The following is a 20186-nucleotide window of genomic DNA, read 5'->3' on the forward strand; positions in this document are numbered from 1 at the left end:
CTGTGAGTGAAAAGGATTGAGTGAAATGTTTGAAAAACTCTTTGATATATGTGTTGATCGCCTCGACTCTGTCTAGACGTGAGCGAACTGTCAAATCCCTCTGGCTCTTCCCAGCTGTGAATTTTCACACAATCTTCTGGGAAACAGTGTTCGGAGGAAGCGTTTTAAGCTCTGCTGATCAAGCCTGCCAATGGACAGCAATCAATCCATGTCCACCAGCCTATTATTCATTAAAGCATCAAGTAAAAAGGGGGGGGGGTACTTGACCCAGTTGGAGCCTCTCTTAGTCTCTCTTTGACACACAACAAAGCTGTCAGCCAGGTCCCCCACTTCGGTGTGTGGGTTAGTTGCCTCTTTATAAATGAAATGAGACTTAACCATGTGTCGGATGCTCACTCCTGATTCATGGACAGACACCTTTACAAGCCACACACTATGACAAAGGACTATCCATCACACTCCAGAAGCCCTTCTTCACACACAGTGACATGTAAATAACTGCCCTCCCTTCCACTCACAGACTCAGTGGCCCTCAAGGTGCCACAACCACTACCTGGCTATTAGCAATCATTATTAATGCATACTGGGAGCAGTATATGGTCAGTGGTGAGATTTACATGTACTGTAACTCCACTAGAGGTCACTGGTTTTGGTTTTCTTCAGTTCTAGCTGTTTACATTTACCTTTGATCCCCTGTGATAGCTGCTTCTATAAGTAAACCAATGAATACATTATTTCCATTCCCTGCTAATGAGCAGCAGCAGGTTACATGGAACACACTGAAAAATGATTGTGATGATCTGTACCATGTCTCCCTCACACTTCTGAAAAATATGATGTTACAGGTAATTACACTTTTTCCCAAAAAGTATCCGTACTTCTGCGCGAGCCTCGGAATGTGCAGATGGCAAAGCAGAAGGAGTGGGATGTTTTCCTGCCACGCTAACAAGGGGTGGAACACTCATTCTTTTAACTCACATTTTTAAACACTGGCAGCTTTTTTGAAACTCTGCAGTAATGAATCCATTTTGTCAGTTTCATTGCCAACGGCACTTTGATCATTCACACAATTAAAAGCTTGCGACTGTGTCCATTTAATATTGTATACAATCCACAGTCTGACTGCCTGACAGGACTTCTTTCTGTAACTCACTGATATATTTTTCCATTATATCTATTTTTCCATAAAAATATATTGCAGTTACACAATTTACATCATCTAAATGCATTTTATGAAATTATAATTGTGCCCTGTGGATGGGGGCATTGCCATCCCGGAAGAGACCACTCCCATCAGGATAGAAATGACTCATCAAAGGACAAAGGTGATCACTCAGAACAACTTGTATTGATTTGTATGCCACTCAGGCCTTTCTCTTGGTGTACACGACACATGCACTCGCCCACTTGTGAAGGATGACTCATTTGGCCACATCACTTTTATATATCCTTGAAAAATTGTGTAAGTGTAGAATAAATTCTGCATTCTGCATTCAATTCCAGAATGTCTTGCACTCTTTTCACACCAAAATTAGCATGTATAAGCATGTTGTGTAAACACGGTATTAACCAGCTAGAAAAAGCTACTGACTCCTTTTACATGGCCAGACAATTCTGCCTTTCTGAGAGGATATACAACAACTGCAAGAAGCAATGCCATCACATGCAGTTACAGAGCACACACACACACACCCACAGAGACACAGGTTCAAAGAGTGCGCTGTTAGCTGTTATGTCTCAGTGTCGGAGCCCCCTTGTGAGATGCTTCAATCAGCAATTGTGTGTTTTTGAAACTTATTTCATGGGTGCAGCTCACTCTCTGGGGAAGATGTGCGCAGTGTTTCTGGTTTAACAGCACCGTGCTGGGCAGTTGACAGGTTTGCATACAGTGTTTGTGCTCTAGAAGATGTGACAGCAGGAAATGGGGTGAAAATTATCATGTTCACCTGGATGTTGTGTTTAACACTGCCAATTGGAGCTGGAGCTAATAAATACTTGCTACTACTGCAGAAGTGAATACTAATTGCACAGTGTTCCTTTTCTGACAAAAGTGGTGGTAGCTGGTTTTTTGACCAGTGTAAAAGGGGCTTTAGTATTTGGTTTGCCCCCCTTTGGCTTTCATAACAGGAAGACCCTGAGCTTTGACTGCAAAATGTTATCCCAGCATGTTATTGCAGCATTATCTGACAATGTTCCAAAGAGGCCCTTGTGGTGTCAAAGACTACTCTGTTAGTTTGCAACTGCTTCCATAAATGTTTACTAGGGTTGAGGGCAGGTGACAGTGGAGGAAAGTCCATTACAGTCAGGAATCCGTGGTCTTCAGTTAGGTCTTGCATAGCTTTGAAGTGTGTTTGTTTGTGGTCATTATCCTCCAGCAGTAAGAATCTTTCTGCACAAAGATGCAACCAAGAGGGTGTTGCATATCTCTGAAGAATGGAGTGGTGCTTGTTCTTGGTCAGGGTGTAGCCAGTTCAGTGCAGGTCTCCATCTCCAGAGAAGGTAAAACACCCCCAGACTTGAGTATTCCATCATGTTTCACTGTGGGTTTGATACACTGCAGTGTCATCCTCTCTCCTGTTTGTCTCTTTACATACACCCTTCTGTTATTGCAATAAATCTCAAACTTGGATTCATCAGTAAATGGGAACCCCCCCCCCCCCCCCCCCACGAGTGGTGGTTTAGAAACTACTACTTGTCCTCTGAGACCACTACAAGACGGCCCTCTTTAACAGTATTGTATTGTTGTTGATTGGAGTCTTGCACATTCTGTATCTGTGATGAAGTTGGTTTCTGTCTCTCTGCCTGACATATGTCTGCCTGATCATTTCTTGGATACAACTGTTCAAGTTTCTGCAAGGCATTTTAGAGTTCATGCACTGCCCCCTTAGAAACCTAAAAAGTGGACGATGGCTGCAAGTTGAGTTACTTGAACAAACCTCTGGTCAGTAGATCAAATTCACTATCCATGCATCTGAAGGCATGCTTCAAATCTCAAAGGAAAGTCTCCAATATCTTGTGTAATCCATGACATGAAGAACTGAGAATGAAGACTTTCTAATATTAGAATTGTGTTCCTCAGAAAGTACTCGTGAGTGTACATGTGTTACTGGAGATTTTATTCTTCAGTGTATGCAAATGGCTATGATAAAGCAGGCTCCTTAAACGTCAGGGCCAAACTGTCTGTGCACCAGATCCTCAAAAACTGCTTTGTGCTAACATTTAATAGGATAAGAAAAAGCAGAATACTCAGGATTCATTTGGTATGCAGACACCGAAACATAGTCTGAAGACTGAAAAATGTGTTATGTGTGTGTATGTGTGTGTGTGTGTCAATACAGGTATCGTGACAGTTCTATCTCCCAGACATGTTGTTAGGATGCAGGGAGAGATTAGCATAAACATACTGCAATTCCCATGAACACCATTGTCAGGCACAACACTGACACCAAAGAGCACAAAGCATTAACCCCCAGATTAACCCACATCCCTCCTTTGGACAGGGGGGAGAGGAGAGAGAGGAAAAGGAGATGACAGATTGGACGTAAACAGGGAGAAGTCGTAAGGAACATGAAAGAATGGAAAAAGAGAAGGAGAAAGGAAAAGGAGTGGAGAATGGAGTAAAGGACTCAGATAAGAGACAAGGAGAGAGAGAAAAGAGGGTAGAAGAAGAGCTTGGATGAAGGGGAGTTAGGAAAATAGGAAAAGAATAACAGAGGATAAGACAAGAAAAGAAAGGACATAGGAATGGAGGAGATGAACCAGCAGAGGAGAGGGAAACAGAGGGGAGTAGTGTGGGAGAGCAGACGAGAGGAGAGGATTAGATGAGTGTCATCGTGGAGTGATCACACGCAGCCTCATCCATCACAGACCCAACAGGAGGGAAGCTCTGCTGTCTGTTCGTCCACTCCACTGCTACTGGTAGAGAGGCACAAGGACACAAAGACAGTCACAGAGAAAGAGACAGACAGACAACAGAGTTCTCAAAACTGTATCTGCAGGAATTCAAACCATTTTCAAACAAACTTTCCTGAGTTTTCATTGCAGGAGCCTTTCCAGCGTGGGCTCCTGGGCTCTAGTTCCAGGCCTGCCAAAAGCCTCTACTCCTGAGGCACAACTGTCTGATGGCCCAGGAACTGTGAGGGTGCTGCAGTGCCCCAGGAACAAAGCAAGCCTTCGACCTGATGAAACTCAAAAAGTAAACATTGAGAATCAGTATTCAGGAACACATACCTGGAACAAATTCCAAGAAAACTGGAGGTCTGTTTTGTCTCTAAGTACTTTTACATTCAGGCTACAAACTACTTCTCTTTGCTGCTGTCTTTTATCAGTGTCTATTTGAGACAGTCCCTTTATATATTGCACTGCACTTGCATTTATTCAATTCTAAAAAAATTTTTTGATCAACTATTTTAATTTATTCAATCCTATTTATACAATGTCTTTTTATATCATCCCTTTTCTAAGATACCTTAATGTCTTTTATGTCTTGTTTAAAGCACTTTAAATTGTCTTGTTATTGAGGTTTCTGTACAAATAAAGTTGCCTTGTTCTGTCCTATAATGTCAAGTGGAGGCAGTGGGTGGCAGGCCTGGAGATGAAACCCTGGCAGCATTCCTGAAGCATCCCACTCCAGGTATCAGGCACCAAGATCAGCATAACTACATAGAAAATTGTGTGGACATTTGAACAGAGAATGAGGACACATGAAAGTTCCAGCCATATGTCATAGATCAATATGTCTTTAAAAAGCTATGGGTATTAATGTGTTTCTCTAACAGCCTCCTCTCTTCTGGTTTCAGGCTTTCCACCAGATGTTGGCATCTGGCTGCAGGGATTTGCTCCCATTCAGCCACAAGATCACTGCTGACGTCCTGATGTTGGTTTGCCTGATTTGTAGTCATTATAGGCCTTTTCCAAACTGATGCCACAAAGCTGAAAGTGGATTATTGTGTTAAATATCACTGTATGACAGAAATTTGGATTTCCTTTCACTGGTGTTAAGGGACCAGAAGAACATCCCCAAACCAGGTTTCGTATTGCGGGGAGGATTGGGGGTGTCTGACACCCTGATTAAGACTTGGATGACAATCCTGTATTTTCCAGCCTCAGTGTTGTTAACATTTAATGGCTCATCGTCTGGACTTTGGGAAATACAGAGATGTGGGAACTTACGTTTTGAGGAGTCGCATCATTTATTTACTGACAAACAGCGCAAAGTGCACATAGGCTACATTGCACTGCTACGTTCACAGTTAACTGTAACTGTGGAGGGTCACTTTCACCTGAAGGCTGCATACTGCACTGTGTCAGCTCATGTATGGGCGGTGCCTATGTGATTATGAAAGGAGAGATTCAAATGCACAAACATGCACACGCTCCCAGACCAGCAACCAAAACACAGAACAGAGAAACTCAGATTACAACACACACACACTTATTTACAAAAATCACACATCCTCCTTCCACCATGAAAATGATATATATACTTGATGGTGTTATTGACTACAGAAAGGAACAATACAAACCTGGATTTCATATTCAAAACCTTAAGCATAATACAAGTGGTTAATTGATCAAACAACAGGACAGCTCCAAAGCTCCCACACAGGACAAACAAAAGTAAATGTTCTTTAAAAAATTCATAATAAACCATCCACTTCAGGTTTTCAATGATTGTGAACGGTACATAAAAAACAGTATGAATTCCAGATGTGAATGAGGACAATGTTTGTGATAGTACTAGAGGTGAATAGTTATCTATGTGTGTATGACAGAGAGGCAGTGTGGTCTGTATGTCTGGGCTGGTAGCCAGTCCCTTAGAATCATATGGCGCCATCTACACACACACACACACACACCTCCTCTTCCTCAGTAATGGGCTGAAGTGCCAGAGGCCGAAGAGCAGAGCAAACAAGCAAAGTGGTTTCCAGGACAATGTTGCCGACCTCTGGCACTTGCTGTCCATGTTGCAGGCACTGAGGTCACATGACAACAACACACATTTAAAGAAAACAATGTTAGGATTTGTGCAAACAAATGAGAACAAAAAAGAAATCTGACATTAAATTCAGAATTTTGTATTTGCTTATGCGCTGTATTGTGTGTACTACGCTACCTTTTTCTGTGTGTGTGTGTGTCGGAGTGGATGTAGATGAGTTTTCTCAGTGCTGTAGGCGAAGGGGCTGCGGTTGGCTGGCCTGCCTGCCGCTCTGTGGAAAAGAACGACTTTTTAAATTACCCATACATCACTGTCACTGCAGCACAGACTGGGGCGTTAGTGCTGCGAACACATGCACACACATATACATGTATACACATCCACACCTTCTCTTGCTCCTCCTCCTCATTCAACAAACTCTATCCCATGTTTACAGACATGCAAACACGGCTTTGCAATGCAAACATAATCACATTCCTGTATGTTCATGGAGAAGGGCAAAATATGGAAATATGAAGACTAATACTGAAGCAACGTCTATAAAGAGATGTAACCAATTTATGAACTAAATAAACACATGCATGTCTAAGCCATTAGAGTATAACTGCAGAGCCATCAGCAGCTGGTGAGTCTCCTTCTCCATACTCCTCTCTTTCTTTCTGCCATTCTCTTCCTCCTCCTCCTCCTCATCTAACGAACTGGATCTTAATTGCAGGTAATTAAACTGCTCATGGCTTACAAAGCAGGAGAAGTGCTAGCAGCATATGTGTCGGCAATAAAACACAGAGACATTGCACCACTAGCAGGAGTTAGACGGTCGGCATTCGGATGGATGTCGCTCCGTTATCTCTCTGGGTTATTCCTCTCATTCAACTGCTAATTAGAATCTCAGGAGATGTTGAACATACGCTGAACGCCCACTCTATGAGCATGCAAATACACACACACACACACACACACACACAGACACACACACACACACACACACACACAGAAAATGCACATGCTGCTGTGTTTAAGTGATTGTTACAGTTACTATGCAGCAGAGGGCGACAGGGCGCTGGGAAATAATGGAGGAGCACAGCAGTGATGCTACGGAGGCTGTGCAGCTGGATGATGCGTTGAGATTTATCCTTTTGACCTGATTTACAGATGTTGAAAATTCTTGTATTTTTTTAGGAAAACATGATGGACTCACTTTTTATGAAGTAGTGAAGCAGCTTTTAATGAAGCAGTAACGAGCTCACTGGCAGATGAGATGACAAGATGGCAGGCAGGCATCCAGGAACAAACAACAGGGAAATGAACACAGGTAGCAGGTTACACAGGAAAACTCAGGAACTCACACACATCCAGCTCAGGAGGAACACGAGGGATCGCACACAGACGACCTGACAAGGGTAACTGGAAACAGGTGAAACTAACCAGGGCGGGGCATGCAATTTGAAAGGTGGGAGGCAAATAAGGGCAGGGAGTAAAATGAACAAGAGACACAAAATAAAACAGTCCAACGTCATTCAGTGGCGCAGATCATGACACTTTCTTCTTTTCTATATCCAAAAGTGAAATCCACATAGCTTCGCTTTCACTTCACAGACATTTTACCAAGTCAGATCAGGTAGGTTTTGAGGAATAATTTGAACAAGTCCAAATATCTAAACCATCGTATAGGTTGTTCATCACTCTTTTTTATTACATCTCAGTATTTCGTCCTTTGCTCCCGTGATGAAAGGTAGAAATTTTGCAGGAGTTTGAGTCAGTCAGACACGGGAGACAACAGTTATCAGTTGAGGCACTGGGTCAATAACTTCACGGTCATGCATTCTCAGGGACTGACAAAGAGCAAAGAAACCACAAAGCCTTTTACTTTCGCTACCTTTTTGCTAGAAGGTTCAAGCCCAGAAGTTTCTTGTGACAGTGCCAACCACTGCACCACCATGCTGCCCAAATTCTGACTGTCAGGTCATATATTACCACGACAGGTTGCCTTACAATAAACAGAGCTATGGATCATAACGAGCTGCTTCAGCAGGAAGACAGTCTCTACTAAACGCTGCACAGAATATAGAGGACTTGGAAAACTTGGGTTGCTCACAATAACATAAAAACTACAGTGTAGACCTTTATATAATTATAATAATAAGAATAATAATGATAATAATACACCTCAGTGTCAGTAAAAACTTTCCTCATTACTCCCCACTCACTTTTCACATGTTGCAGTGGACACACTAACTGTTAATCAGTCTAATTTTTATCTTTTACTCAAAAAGGAATGTTGGGAAATGGAGGTCTGATGTAAAGCATATTGTCATTGTTGCTTCTTTAATCCCTGACCACTCCACAATGTTAACCTCACATTGTCATTTAAATCATGACAGCAAAGGTCCTCTAACCTAAAGGACTTTCCTTTTTTTAACCAAAACCACAACCTTTTCCTAAACCTAACCAAACTGTTCCAAACCTCTGATTAAGAAAAGCTTCTCCAGCTCAGACAAAAGAAATCAAATCAGGCTTTCAACCAGTCATGAGACTGCGTTCAGTGCGTCTTGATTTCTTCTGTACTGTCATATTGTTTTGCTAAAATAATGTCATGATACTGTCAGGATGTGATTTACTATGCAGCACAGGTATTATGAAAGTTTTTGTATGTGTGGCTGTAATACTGTGGCTGTTTTTAAGTTACAGTTACTTTTTGGTTAGAAGGTGGAGATGTTTCCTTCCAGTCTGTCTGAATCTGGTTTTGACTAATACTATGTAGTCGTCAATGGTTTTTGTACTGTATATGACAGGGAAGGGTTAAATGTCGGCGTGAGGATTTAGTACATTAGTGGAAAAATTGCAAAAAATTGTTGACCAAAAAGAATCTGACTTTGGACATTTCCAAAATAACCAATCTTCTGTCTTAACTATTCTCATGACAGTCTACAATCGATGTCAGGTCATTTCCACATTATAAATACTGGAGGCTTACATATCGTTACCAACTAATAAAAACTCATATCAGTCTAGTTCCAAATGCACTAAAGTGTTGGTTTGTGCAGAAATAGATGATAAACTAATTTATTTTGCTCACAAACATAATGTGAGTGTAATAACTATAATTCACTGTGGGTGGCAGTTATACTGCACCTCACTCCCTGTGTGACTTTTGAGAGAGATAGCAGTAACCATCTCGGGTTTCATTGAAGTGCATTTTCAATAAAATGCTTTCAATAAGACCATGGGATTGGACTTAATCCTTAGGAGTTAAAAAAAAAAAAAAAAAAAACATTTCTCAGTGATTCACCAGCAGCATTCTTTGTCTTTTAATTAATGAATCTAATTAATGAATCTTTTAATGTCTTACATTTGGAATCAAAATTTAAAATACCAAACAGATCACTAACTACATTGTGCCAACACTTACAATTAACTTTGCTGAACAAAACAAGAGAGGAAATAATTTTAAATCAGGAAACACTTTAGTCATTGTTTTCTAAGGCAGTCATAGAATATTGTAACACACATGTATATTAAAATTTAGATAATTTCATATTGACCCACCTGAGTGACTGTGGTAACTGTTGTCCTTATCTAAGGGGTGTAAACAGAGAACCAGAGAGGTTAAATGTTTCTTTGTGTGGACACAAAGAAAAAGACTTTATTGATGGCTCATAGAGTGGAGTCGCCACCTACTGGCCGTTTGAAAGTATAGTCAGGCTGACAATTTGTCTATCATAAGTCTATGGTTGGACTCTGAATTGAGGGAGTTTGTAGTACAGATGAACTGACTGTGCGTTGTCTCAGTGGTATAGTAAGGTGGGTGGTAAGGTGAGCAGGGTGTCACTGTTGATGATTTTCATCCGTCAGATCACATTCTGGTTCGAGACCAAACATTTCAGCTGGTGAATGAAGAAGCTAAAAGGCCAGTTTTTCCCTCATCACTGTCACAGTCACTTTATGGCATTTTTATCACCCTGATGGGATAATTTCAGTGGTGCAAATTACCTCTTGGCCCATCTTGACCAATGATGTCTCAGTAACGGTTCCTGCATGCAGGGCTTTAAGTCAACATATGTCTGCAATCACTCCAGTTATGGAAACGATTGATGGCAAAGCAACCTGCAGTTTGGTGAACAGGGGTGTGTTGTGTACGCTTTATAGGGGTACCGATTTTACATGTGAGGATTGATTTATTCATCGCAGGATTCACCACCCAGCCTGTATAACAGATGTAGAATATCTTCTGTGGCTTTAGAGAGAGTTTTCCAAAGTCTCAGAGAATAAATCTAAATAAGCCATCAGTTATTTCAGCTGGGATTCGTAACATTTAACTGTAAGCCTGCATTACACTGTGGTCGTGTACCAGCAGGGTCTAACAAAGGGATGCTTTTAAGCTGCATGTTTTGAGCTTGACCCATATTAATTCAACATCATGGAAGTCCAAATCTGAATTTTGGAGGATCTCATTAAATTGTTTTATAGAAGGCTGAACACCCAAAACCAGCTGGATTACTGTCTGCCGGTTGGTTTTTGGTACTATGATGACACACAAAGTGTGTTGTGTCCCTTAAATGCATATATCATATACTGCAGTCCAGAGGAACCTGTCTAGATGAGAGGCCTTGTGTCAAAATGTAGTTCTACAACATTTCAGATTATATTGTTCTCACACAGTAGAACACATAATCCCAAAATTGTGTTTCATCACAGAGTCAATTACCATGAAGTGACCTAAACAAATTGTGGGGTTGTTGTCTCCAGTGAGTGGAGATCCACTGGTTCGGGCTGGTTCTATGACACGGAGTCTATTGCACAATCCCAATCCACTCATCTGCAAATTCATCTCACAGTTTGTAAAATGCTTCTAAAAGCCTCTACATATGTGGCCATGCTGGTGACAGAGAAAGCAGTCGTTAAATGCTCTGTGTTCAACTCTCACTTTTTTGCACGAACCTCAGTATGTCTTATCGCCTACAGTCACAAGCTGCAAAATCAGTGAAACTCCAACACATCTCAAACACCTTTTACCTGCTGTGCTATGAAAAATCTATTACACCATGGCAGAACAGATGCTCATGGCTGAGCTTGGTGTATCCCCACCTCTTTCGAAAAACAGCAATAGGCTAGACATGTCTTTTGGTAAAAATAACAACAACTAAAAACTAGCAAAAAACAATTGGCCATTCATATTAGTTAGAACAAAGGCAGTTCAATCAGAGATACGTCAAAGAACAGACCCTTTCCTATAAATGGTGATTTGGTGGGAAAGGTTTGAAAAGAGCTCATAAATGTGAACATCAGAGGTTTGCAAAGGCAACATTTACCAACAGAGTGCTGCAGATGACATAGTTTTTTAGGCCAACCCAGAAGTTAGCACCACCCTGATTCCCTCGACAAAAAGCCAACTGGATTTTAACACTGGGTTTTGGATCACTGCAGAAAATAAACACTGTGACAAACAAAAGTTTGTGATACTGAAACATTTTGTTCAGCAGGATAATCTCAACAAATGAACACCACTTTATGATTTTTGAAGCTTCAATACAAACACCTGAAGTAAAAGGCTGATGTTGGGCCATAAACCAACTATGCCACAGTCACATGACTTCAACGTCACCACTACTAACCTTCAGAGCTAGTGATAGTTTGCAAAAGCACACAAATATAAATAGAGATATAAACACAATGAGGCTGTAAAGGTGGACTGGTGAGTAGATCAGTTTTCATGTTCACTGTGATGACATCTAACATCCCTGATAAACTCTATTAGTTTCATTTAGCCACTTGTTAGCAATTAGACACAGAACAGCTTAAAAATCACAGCCGATGTTTTTCATGTTGTAGAATAAAATGCAAAAAAGTCTTGATCTTGCGGTAACCACAGACCTTATTTCAGGCATCTCACCAAAAACCCAAAGACTCTGGCTCTCTCTGAAATGCTACCTACTTTCTGAGTTTTAGGACTCAAAAAGTTGCTGGAAATCTTCAAAACAAAACACTGTACCGTGCTTGCAGAATCACAGAATCAAAGTTCATCATACCACAAACTGTCAAATCTGTCTTCTCAACAGTGTAATCTTTATTTCAGTGAGCAGAATTTTCAGCTCTGTGATTTAATGTTTTCATCTTAAATGCACCTTGACAGTCGAAATTAATTCCTCCTCTTGTGCTTTTGACTTTTCACCAAAGAACTAGAATGAATTAAAAACATGCCAAGCATATTATGTATTAAACTCCATCTTCTACACTGCCACTAAACCAGATTGATGTTTCACTCTTCTTGCAGATTGCTGTGTCTCTAACTAATCAAACAAAAGATGGAGACCTCATACAGTTTGTTGACCATTCAGTCGCCATCCTGCTTTCCCTCTCACTCTCTCTTTGCTGCTGAAGAAAAAACAGACATGAAGCAAACCAGTTTTTGAGAGTTCAGTCTGATGTTTATTGTTGTTAGCCCAGTCTCGTTCAAAGCATCTTCTTTCATTCATTACAAACATGAAATAATAGTTCAGAAGCACTTATTGATCAAAGATTACTTTCACTAATTATTACAGTGCCCACAGGTGTAATAATTTGGTTTGTTTTTCTGAGGGAGCCAGTCTTTCAGCTCCTGCTGGACCATTAGTGCACAACTGAAATGGACTCTTTGGCTGACTGTGATAGTGTTGGGCAGCTACCAGTTCTGAATGTGTGTAAGTGATTGAGTATGAAAAGTGGTGTTGAAAAGACTGTTTAAATACACAGGTACAGACAAACTGTAACTTTTGAAACAACATGGCTTTAAATCATAGGAACTTAACATTATAGTCCATGTATGGGCTATTCAGTATCAGAATCAGAATCAGAATCAGAATCAGTTTTATTGCCAAGTATGTTTTCACATACAAGGAATTTTTTCTGGTGATTGGTGCAATTGAGGATCAGGGGGATCAGCAACAGTGGGGCTCTCTAGCCTTGTTGATGAGGCTAATAGCAGACGGGAAGAAGCTGTTTTTGTGGCGAGAGGTTTTGGTCCTGAAGGACCGCAGCCTCCTGCCAGAGGGGAGTGACTCAAAGAGTTTGTGTCCAGGGTGGGAGGAGTCGGCTACAATCTTCCCTGCACGCCTCAGAGTCCTTGAGGCGTACAGGTCCTGGAGGGACGGAAGATTGCAGCCAATCACCTTCTCAGCAGAGTGGATGATACGCTGCAGTCTGTTATTGTCCCTCTCCGTGGCAGCAGCGTACCAGATGGTGATGGAGGAGGTGAGGATGGACTCAATGATGGAGGTGTAGAAGTTCACCATCATAGTCCTTGGCAGGTTGAACTTCTCGTTGCTAGTTTTAGTTGTTTGCACCTGAGACATACTACACAGTCTAACTTACAAATAGCTCTTTTGATATATTTGAAATAGGTAAAGTTACCAAAGTAATAAGTTCAAGATAAAACCAGTAAGAGAAGCTTTGAGCTTCTTGGTGTGTGGCCTGCCTGACACTGCTGCAGGTTCAGAGGGTTGAGAATTATTCTCAGCAAACACACACACACACACACACACACACACACACACACACACACACACACACACACACACACACACACACTTAGGTTCTCCCTATCATTACACTAATAAAGGCGTAAAACTTGTCTTATTTTATGGCTAGATGGGGGTTGTAATATCCCACATTAAGTGCAAACATTATTCAAGGCTGTACCCAGTACACTGTGTAACACAGTCTCATATTGACCTCAGGGTAGTGTTGTACTATTGCAGTTGGAGCAGAGGAACAATTAGATTTTCTTGTAAAATATTTAGTTTTGTTGCAGCCGAATATAAATAATATTAAATATTAAATTGAAGACAAAATAGACACAGGTCTGAATAAATTGGACTTGGATACAAGGTCTAAATCCTCAGTCATGCTGCTGCTCTGCCTCGCTGTCCTCAGCCTCACTGCCAGCCCTCCCTGTGTCGCTGCTCCACCGAGGGACTATGTTTCTGATCTGCAGTCAGTTCTGACTGGGTCCACCAGAAACAAGCTGCTGCTGATCTCCTTTGACGGCTTCCGCTGGGACTATGACCGAGACGTTGAAACCCCTAACCTGGATAAGATGGCTCAGGACGGGGTGAAGGCAGCCTATGTTACTCCAGCCTTCCTCACCATTACCAGCCCTTCTCATTTCACAATGCTGACAGGTAAAAACAACAGTTTAGCTTCTATGTAAGTATCTCATTTCTACAGTTCTCATACTTCAAATATCCACCAAGTCTTTTCAGAGGGCCAAGAGTTTGGCATATGCAGTTTATCCAAAGTGACTTAATTCATATAGATATCTGAGTTTGCTTGTCTATATGTTTATTTATCTATAATAAAAGATGGTTAAGTTTTACCTCCTGAATAGAAGGTTTGGTTTGGATGAATTTAATATTACATGATCAGTAGTTTCAGGAACTAGTCTAGAATGCATTAGTGTGTGTGTTTTTTAAAACTTGTATAATTTGGTGCTTTTTGTGGTATGACTATATGGGCTGGCGGAAAGAGCAGCAACAATATTTGCAAAGCCAGAGATCCAGGTAATGGGGGAGATGTGCCTGCTATTTGTCATATGTGCTATTGCATTGAACAGTAGGATAACCACATGCAATTTATGTCATGTCTTTTAAATGTGGCCTGCAGCTTCTCTTAGCAGGTCTTATTTTCTGTGAAGTATACAACACATGCAGTATTTAACACTGTTGTCTTGCAGATATGATAAATGGTAAATGGACTGCACTTATACAACACTTTTCTAGTCATATTGACCACTCAAAGCACTTAACACTACAAATCACATTCATCCATGCACACAGTTAATTTTCCATGCATACTACGCTTCTATATGACACACACACTCACACACTGATGATACACTGGGTGCAGTCTGGGGTTCAGTATCTTGCCCAAAGACACTTCAAACCAACGACCTTCCAATCAGTGGATGACCTGCTCTACCTCCTGAGCCACAGCCGCCTAATGGTATAAGTGCTGTTATTCAATGCCAGTCAGGATCATGTGTTTAGTTACAGAGTAGCATGTATACATCCTCTGTAATTTGGATCTGTTTCGACAGGACTTAACTCATGAATAAAAACCCAGAGATCCCTGGTCTCCACCTCCTCAGGTAGCAGCCCTTCAGTCTTGTTTCTCTTTTAGGTGGTTTCAGGGAGGCCATGACAAGTACGAGCCCCTTCTGAACACAGCTGTTTGAAAGTATTTCTATGCTAGACTTTTAAAACATGGTCCATTGCAGCTTTGTTTTCCAAACCTTTGCTTGGATATTAAAAAAAAATTATATGAGCTAATAGTTTGTGACTGCCCCAGCACCTGCTGCTTCCAATGGCCCCAAACAATCAAAAAGTGTTTTTTACAAACATTCTCAATGGCAGTTAAGAATGAGTTCACATACGTGTGATTCACATGGTGCTGAAGATGGCACTGAATCCACTTTAAAGTAACTTTGCATATTGAACCGTCTGTAAACAGTGCCATGTTTTGAAATTTAAATCTCAAAGCATGATTGTTGTAAACCACACAAAGAAAGTAAACAGCCTACATCTTCCAGCTCTCTGCATTTTATAATCCATGTTATTTGACAGAACTTACAGTATACATTGTATTTTCAAGCTGAGTCACTTTATTGACCGTAAGTATCTCAGGAAGATTTCCTAAAAGCGGAACTTCACACGGTGCTTGGAGAAATGAAGCAGTTCTGAGGTGTCAGAGATTCAGCAATAATTACACTACTTCTGGATTCAGTTCTGTTTCTGCTATTTATGGTATGGACAGGAAGGTGATATGAAGGTGACCAGTGCAGAAGCAAGCAGAGTGGGATGTCTGATGGTTGCAAGGATGTTGATCTTTTGGTATGATCAGTCTGGAGCAGTGCAGATTGTACAGTCTTAAACTCTCAGGTTAGAGGTAAGAACCTCCAAATTGAAGCACATGGTTGTTTCTTGATTCAAGTGAATCCAACTTGTGTTCAGGTTTCTGAGAGGATAATTTACAGAGTGAGTGAGTGAGAGCAAAATGATTTATGAGGCCGATTACAGCTTCGATGCAGAAATGTGAGTAATGTGGGCTGCTGAATTGTAACACAGCTCTTAAAATGGGTCCAAAAAACTTCTCTCCACCAGATGGCTGAGCCTGCTTTCCCTGACAGAGCAAAAATGATATGAAAACAAATGTGTTCATTTTTATTGATAGAGGCCAGTAAAGGTAGTTTGGGTAACTGGTGAAGATGTTTTGGTAATACAGGCCTTGATAAAGAGTGAAAATGGGCAGATAAAAGCTGATTTTGTCCATCACTAACATGTATAGTTTAACTTTTTAGCAGTGGCCTAAATCTAATCTATCAAATATTATCTTATTTTTCTCTGAGTATTGATTGTCCATGAGTCTTCTGCAGTTAAAAAGTCACATTTAAACATTTATAAGTTTCTTTACTTATTTTTTTTTTTTTTTTTTTGCTTTTGTCTTCCATCAGGACGGCACATTGAGAATCACGGAGTAATCCACAACATATGGTTCAACACCACCACTCAGGAGAAGAAGCAGTACTACATGACTCAGTTTGTTGATTCCTACTGGGACAATGGCAGTTTACCCATCTGGATAACAGCACAGAGACAGGTTCATTAGATCCTGACTACCTTAAAACTTTCCTGCATTTCTAGTTGGTTTATCCATGATAGACTCTTGAATATCCTTTGAAGCACAGTGTTTGAGTTAAGTTCCTTAAGTTAATAGTGTCTTGTCCTCTTCCAGGGGCTGAAAGCAGGTTCCCTGCATTTCCCTGGCACAGCGGCCACCTACAAAGGAGAGACTGTGAGGGTGAGGCAAGTGGAACCTCTTTTCTATGATTATTCCAACGAGACAGAGTGGAGGCTGAACATTGACAAGGTGATTGGAGAGTGGTTCCACCAACAGGACCTGGACTTTGTCTCTCTGTACTTTGGAGAACCAGATTTGGCTGGGCACGCACATGGACCAGATTCACCAGAACGGCAGGAGATGGTTCGGCAAGTGGATCGTACTATAGGCTACATCCGGGACAAGATCCAAGACCATGGCCTCACAGACCAGCTCAACATCATCATAACTGCTGACCACGGTATGACTACAATTCTGCGGGGAGCACTGGTTGATGAGATCATCCTCTCTAAGATCCCTGGCTTCACCTTCAGAGACATCCAGTTCCATCTGTTGGATTATGGTCCCGTTGGGATGCTGCTTCCTAAAGAGGGGAAGCTGGAGAAGGTGTACCAAGCTCTGAAAGGAAGCCACCCTCACCTCCATGTGTATAAAAAGGAGGAGATGCCAGATAGACTGCACTACAGTAACCACCCTCGACTCCTGCCCATCATCCTCATCGCTGACCCTGGATACATTGTCAATGGGGTGAGTGAGTGTATTTAAGGTTTGAGGAGCTCTGTTTGTTACGAGGGTTAAATATGGGTCAGATTTTCTATCATCTGGCTGTAAAAGAGGAAACACTACTTGGTGCTCCTCAGATGTACAGATTCTTTCAATTTAAAAGTTATTATATGATCATGCGGTGTCATTAGTTGTCTAAAGTCTACTACTCGAAATGTCTTTGTATCTGTCTGGGGGCCATAATGTTCATGAATTGTCTTGTTTCTGTGATCATATAGCTTTTTCCTTTCCACTACACCAAAGGAGATCATGGCTTTGATAATGAAATCATGGACATGAAAGCCTTCTTCAGGGCAGTGGGGCCTGACTTTCAGAAGAACTTGATGGTCGGTCCCTTTGACATGGTTGATTTGTATCCACTGATGTGCCATCTACTGGGAATAAACCCAGAGATCAACGACGGACACTTGCACAATACCAAACACATGCTGGTCCCCAAGCAAAACACAGGAGGAGATAATGATAGTAAGTGAGCACCTCTCCCATTGATTGATGGAATTCATGCAATTTGCTCAGTTGTCATGAAGTTGGCTCAGTTGTTGGGCCCTTGTATAGAACATCACACTAAAAGAATACTGCACTGATTTAACATTTAAAACAAAATTCATGCAATCAAAACCTGGTGTCTATATCACCCTTAATGCAATTAACTGCTAATATCTTATCTTAGTCATACGTTTTTTAGGAGTCAGCACTTACCTCCTTACCAGCACCTGGGGGCTCGATCTCCCCCTTCAATACTATACTTTAGCCATGTGATTACAACGAAGCCATCTCCATGACAGCTGAGTCAACTACTTTGTTTACTGATCTAGACTATGAGATAAAAACTAGTAGGTGAACCATGAGTTGACTATTTTGTCAAACATGACTGTGTTATTTCAAGGTGAAAATACCATTCCCATTATAATAGTACTATTACCTGATATATATACACCTGTAACCTGGACCATATCTGGATTTTTCTGGTACGTGATCGGAGCATGTCCAGTCCAGATGTCATCTTATATGGGTCATAGTTTGAAATATCTGGGCAGCTACATCTCTGGATTTTGGGGCATTTTGTTAAGTGTATGTGTCTTTGCAAATGCATCACTAGCTAGTTAAACACAGCTGGGCAGAAAAAATAATTGAATTCTGCTCAAAGGTTACCAGCAACTACTGGCAACTTTTAAAGTGGAATGTTTTCTTGCATGTTACTAAGTCCAGTTGATGTTGTGACTCAATCAATGCACCTTAAATGTCAATATGACAACTTGACCATTCCATGTGTTTTTATTGGCTCGACAGATGCTTTAGCATTGATTAGATCTTCAAGCACTTAAAATATGTAAATGAATTTTTATTTGATTGCATTTTAACAGGTGTGCGTGACACTGGGTCCAACCTTTAAATCTTACATCTGGTTAACTTTTTACATAAAGATGATATCTTTCTGCAAAGCTGAATAAATTTAAGGTGGACTTGGCATCCACTCTTACCCTAGAGCATTTCATACAGGGAAGATAAGGGACCCCAATCTAGCTCAGTGATAGCCATCAGCAGACTTCAACCCTGATATCGCACAGGCTGTATTACATTATCTAACTGCTGTAAAGTCATATTTTATCAGTATGTAAAAGGTTACTGTTGTTTGTGAGATTTTAAAGTATGGAGTTGTAAATCTAAAGATTTCCTCTGCGAGATTCTGTATTTAGTCTGTTACTGTCTGTTAATTTCTTGGCTGATTTGCTGCCTCATCTCTTTGTATGTATGTCTTCTTTTGTACTTTCTGCAGCTCCACAGAAGAATACTCAGAAGGAGGTGGTGATTGGCTTCTCAGCTGTGATTGGATTTCTTGTGCTTCTGTTTGTCATTACCACTTCTTACAACATGTGGAAAAGAACTAAAGCATAATGGATTTTAAACCTGATCTCAGAGATCAGCCAGGGGATACTCAGGACTCCAATCTTGAATACTCAAACCAGTTGACTCACTTTTTCATTCCTTTTTTCTGTAGATGAAGCTTAAAATAACAACTACACAGAATTGTGTTCAATTTTTAGGTTATTAAACTCTGCAGAATCAAAGAGAGAAACATTCTGTACGGATACAGATAAATTGCTGTTCAATACTCACACTTACTTACTTGGTGAATAAATATTGTGATACATGAACATTTATCTGGTGGTTTTATTTCAGCTTAAGGTGTTTATAAACTGTATTCTGCAGATTTAAAAAAAAAAAAAAAGTGATTTTAGTTGCTTGATTCTCCTCTGCACTCTCTCTGCATCCTGGTCTAATGGCTGGAGATCAATATATGTTTATACCAAGTTGTATTCTGCCCCTCCATGAGCTCAGATTGTTAATGATGTCTGCTGTCATAACTTTGGTTATAAATTTATCAGTCTCTTTCTTTCTTTCTCTGTCACTGTACACACAATTCACACACAGCCTGTGCATGTGTGGGATCAGACCAGTCGAGTTGTAGTTATAAAAAGTGTGATTACAAAAGATAAGAGCGGAAGCATATCAAAGTCTCTCCTAATCAGATCTAAAGACAAATATTCAGCACACGCGTGTTTGCAGAGGTTGATATCAATATTCTTCTGTGAACAAAGCGTCACGGGCAGAGCGGGAGTGAAAGTTTTTTGGTGCTTAAGGGCATCGACTGTGATGCCAAAAAAAAAAAAAAAGCAAAATGATATATGATAGTTGAACACAAGCAACATCTGCAGAACACATTATTTCCAACAATATTTCTTAAAAAATATTAATGAACTATGGTCTTTTGCAATATTGTAATAACTATAATATCTATAAGGACCATGAATGT

At 40.7% G+C, this 20186-nt stretch overlaps 1 protein-coding gene across 1 annotated transcript; it reads left to right on the forward strand.

Moving 5' to 3' along the window:
* The first annotated feature begins 13614 nt into the window (after positions 1 to 13614).
* On the forward strand, positions 13615 to 19527 carry LOC139609230 (ectonucleotide pyrophosphatase/phosphodiesterase family member 7-like). Its single transcript, XM_071463529.1, has 5 exons — positions 13615 to 14094; positions 16422 to 16567; positions 16703 to 17335; positions 17590 to 17836; positions 19149 to 19527. Exons 1-5 carry the CDS (start codon positions 13818 to 13820, stop codon positions 19265 to 19267), a joined length of 1422 nt encoding a protein of 473 aa, XP_071319630.1. The 5' UTR covers positions 13615 to 13817; the 3' UTR covers positions 19268 to 19527.
* The last annotated feature ends 659 nt before the right edge of the window (positions 19528 to 20186 follow it).

This window comes from Trachinotus anak, unplaced genomic scaffold, assembly GCF_046630095.1.
Source record: "Trachinotus anak isolate AG129_WGS33_773 ecotype Australia unplaced genomic scaffold, CSIRO_AGI_Tana_v1 ptg000025l, whole genome shotgun sequence".
Taxonomy (NCBI): Eukaryota; Metazoa; Chordata; class Actinopteri; order Carangiformes; family Carangidae; genus Trachinotus; species Trachinotus anak.